This window comes from Acinonyx jubatus, chromosome B2, assembly GCF_027475565.1.
Source record: "Acinonyx jubatus isolate Ajub_Pintada_27869175 chromosome B2, VMU_Ajub_asm_v1.0, whole genome shotgun sequence".
NCBI lineage: Eukaryota > Metazoa > Chordata > Mammalia > Carnivora > Felidae > Acinonyx > Acinonyx jubatus.
Window position 1 is genome coordinate 17547380 of NC_069385.1, and position 3803 is coordinate 17551182.

At 43.7% G+C, this 3803-nt stretch overlaps 1 protein-coding gene across 1 annotated transcript; it reads right to left on the reverse strand.

Moving 5' to 3' along the window:
- Nucleotides 1–822: 822 nt before the first annotated feature.
- On the reverse strand, nt 823–2297 carry LOC106987182 (elongin-C-like). Its single transcript, XM_015085423.3, has 2 exons — nt 1226–2297; nt 823–1000 (listed from the first exon to the last, which is right to left on the reverse strand). The coding sequence occupies exons 1-2, from the start codon at nt 1400–1402 to the stop codon at nt 824–826; spliced, it is 354 nt and encodes a 117-aa protein (XP_014940909.1). The 5' UTR covers nt 1403–2297; the 3' UTR covers nt 823.
- Between the last annotated feature and the right edge of the window lie 1506 nt (nt 2298–3803).

Below are 3803 nucleotides of genomic sequence, written 5' to 3' on the forward strand. Positions count from 1 at the left end.
AAGTACAGAACAGATTTAGAAATCTCACTCTAAAGTGACTGTAGTACAAGTCTGTGCCCAAACTTTCTTGCCCATACAACAAAAACATATTGCTGTATCTCTAACTCCACTACTTTGAAACAACAATAATTCCCCAGGTTTTTTACCTTACAAGTTTATCTTTGCCGTGTTATCTACTGCTTTTGGAGTGGGATTTAGGAACGGGGGTAAAATACCGAGGGTAACTCATAATGATAAAAGCTACCTTTTTTTTTTTTTGTAATGTTTATTGTTTTCTGAGAGGGGGAGAGAGAGACAGAGCACGAGTTGGGGAGGGGCAGAGAGAGAGGGAGACACAGAATCCGAAGGAGGCTCCAGGCTCCGAGCTGTCGATGCAGAGCCCGACGCGGGGCTCGAGCTCACAAACCGCAAGATCATGACCTGAGCTGGAGTTGGACATTTAACCGACTGAGCCACCTGGGCGCCCCAAAACTAACATTTATCGGATGCGTGTACCAAGTATTTGATGCATATTAACTTTTTTAACCTTCTCAACTCACTGCTCCGAAGTAGGCACTGCTGTAAATCCTCATTATGTAGATAAGGAAACTGAGCCACAAAAGAATTAGGAACTTGCCCTAGAGGTAGGATTTGAATCCAGATGGAGTGCTTCCCAAGCCCAGACCCTCAGCCACAGCACGACATGACCGTTAAGCCTAAAGCCGTGAGTTGAACATGGCCGTTTTCCTGAAGGTTCAGGTTGCATGATGGTGAGTAATTAAGCACATTATTTTTTACAATGATAAAATAGATATGAAGTCTTTTTTAAAATAATTTATTTTATTTAACAATCTAGAAAGTTCTCAGCCACCAGCAGTTCCAGTGCAATTTCAGGTGCAATTGGGAATTCAGGAATCTCCGTGAAGCTGTTAGTGTAGCGAACCTTGTAGGTAAAGTACATGCATACTTTTGATAGCACATGTGAAGGGATCTCTCTAAAATTGACTTCATTAGGGGGAGCCTAGGTGGCTCAGTTGGTTAAGCGTCTGACTTTGGCTCAGGTCATGGTCTCACGGTTTGTGGGTTGAAGCCCCGCGTCGGGCCCTGTGCCGACAGCTCGGAGCCTGGAGCCTGCTTTGGACTCTGTGTCTCCCTCTCTCTCTGCCCCCTCCACCACTCGCGCTCTGTCTCTCTCTCAAAAATAAACAAGCATTAAAAAAATAATGAAAAAAAAAATAAAATGGACTTCATTAGTTTCATTCACAGCAAAGTGACCAGGGCCACTCGACATGGTTTTTATTGTTCCGGATGTTAGTGCATGTTCTCTTTTGACAACAAACTCATGACCATCCGAAGATATTGATATGACATCCATGGCAGGATCTTCACAGCCACCATAGGTTTTCTCTTCTCCATCCATCATGTTCTTATGAAATCCTACTTTACTTCTGCAGGAACTTTCGTAGTTTCCTGGAAAGGCGGGGACGCAGGCAATGGCCAGCTTCCGTCAAAAGAGATATGAAGTCTTATGCAGACACACAACCTCAAAGAAATTTTTAGTGTGTAGCGAATTGTCTCAGGCTGCACCCTGGGTGTGAGGGTATGTATTTCCTCTCCTCCGTGTCTGGGGCACACGTTCAGTGAAAAATTTAAGAGGTACTATGGTGTGCCTTATCTGTTCCTGGATTCGGTTGTCCTGCACTGAAGCCATAGGTCAGAGGTCAGAGGCTGATAGTAGAATTTCTAGCCATTTTTCTTGGAGTGTTGCTCTGTCACCTTCCCTCTTTGCAAAGCCAAGGATAGGTCCTGCTCACGTCCTCACGTGTGGGGCAAGAAAGGAGCCTTTCCTTAGACACTGGGACCAATATCCCAGATAGAGACTGTGTCTTTTCAGATCTCGAAATGTGTCCATGCCATACTTCCCTCCTTTCTGGGAATCAGGAGCACAGAGAAAGCAGGATCCTATCAGCTTCTCCTTCGTGGCACGTTTATAAGGACAAGACGACACACAGCTGGAAGGATCTCTTCTGGATGGACTTTGAGTGCCACCGAGAGCTCTCCTCCAACCCCCACGGAAGGATCCGCCGAGCAGCAAGGTTACAAGGTCACTCTACTGATATCTTTGTTTTAGTCCCTTTCTCTCCATATTGGATGATTACAAACTAAACTCTAAGAAACACTGGGTTCATAAAATGCACCAGGATGACAAGTAGCATGCCAAACCAGAGTCTATCCGGGGAATTTTCTCCTGGTACTGTTGGCATGACCTTTTTCTCTCTTTGTTCTTTCTTTCGTTCTTTATTTTTGTTTGGTCGTGTTTGAAATTACACTTTTTGAAATAACGGCAGATTCGCAGGCTGTTGTAAGAAGCAACACAGAGAGATCCCATGTACCCCTCACCAGTTTCCCCCCACGGTACCATGCTACAAAACTAGGACAGCATCCCAACCAAGATACTGACAGTGACACAGTCAAGTTACAGAACCTTTCCGACAGCACAAGATCCCACTCGTGGTGAAATTTTATGGCCAAATCCACTTCCCTCCCTGTTGACCCATGCCAACCGTTAATCTGTTCTCCATAATTTTCTCCTTTCAATCATGTTACCTATGGAGTTACGCATAGGATTGAATTCTGTCACGCAGCATGATTCTCTAGAGATTCAACCAGGTTGTTATGTGCATCAGTAGTTCATTTCCTTTTATTGCTCGAGTATCCCACGGTAAGAGTGCAGCACAGTTTGTTCAACTAGTCACCCACTGAAAAGCATCTTTTTTTTTTTCCAGCTTGGGGCTATTATGAATAAAGCTGCTATAAACATTTGTGCCAGGTTTTTGTGTGAACGTGTTTCATTTCTCTGGGATAAATGCCCAGGAGCACAATTGCTGAGTCATGTGGTGGTTGCAGGTTTATTCTTTTTAAGAAGCTGCCAAAGCATTTTCCAAAGTGGCTGTACCATTTCCCTCTCCCACCAGCAATGCGTGAGTAGTACAGTTTCGCTGCGTCCTTGCTATCCTGATCAGTGCGTTGTGATACCTCGTCGTGGTTTGAATTTCCATTTCCCCAATGGCAGAAGATGCTGAACATCTTTTCATACGCTTATTTGTCATCTGTATATCTCTTCTGTGAAATATCGCTTCCTGGTCTCTTTGCCCATTTTCTTTCTCTTTTTAAAAAAACATTTTTTTTAATGTTTATTTATTTTTGAGACAGAGAGAGACATAGCACGAATGGGGGAGGGTCAGAGAGAGAGGAAGACACAGAATCCAAAGCAGGCTCCAGGCTCCAAGCTGTCAGCACAGAGCCCGACGCGGGGCTCGAACTCACGAACTGAGAGATCATGACCTGAGCTGAAGTCGGATGCTTAACCGACTGAGCCCCCCGGGTGCCCCTCTTCGCCCATTTTCTAATGAGTTTTTTTGTTTGTTTTTTTGTTTTTTTTACCACTGAATGTTGAGACTATATGTTTGAGAGAGTAGTCCCTTGTTGGATGTGTGGTTTTCAAATATTTTCTCACCATCTTTAGCTTGCCTTTTCATTCTCTTAACGTGGTCGCTGGTGGTGCAAAAGTTCTACATTTTAATGAAATCCAATTTATCTATTTTTCTTTTGTGAATTGTGTTTCTGGTGTTAAGTCTAAAAAGTCTTTGCTTAGCGCTTAATCTCAAAGATCTCCCTCTATTTTTCCCCCCAACATTTTATATTTTTACATTTAAGTCTCTGGTCCATTTTGAGTTTGTTTTTGTAGAAGGTGTGAGACAGAGGCTTGGGTTCATTTCTTGTGTCTGGACGTCCAATTACTCTACTGCCACTTGTTGGAAAGG

Bases quoted from the DNA above. Each gene is read 5' to 3' on its own strand.
- LOC106987182 (XM_015085423.3), bottom strand. From the start codon at position 1,402: ATGATGGATGGAGAAGAGAAAACCTATGGTGGCTGTGAAGATCCTGCC. The intron at 1,001-1,225 runs GTCCATTTTATT...TGAGCCACCTAG, and splicing joins CTGTGAATGAAACTAATGAA to GCTCCCCCTAATGAAGTCAA.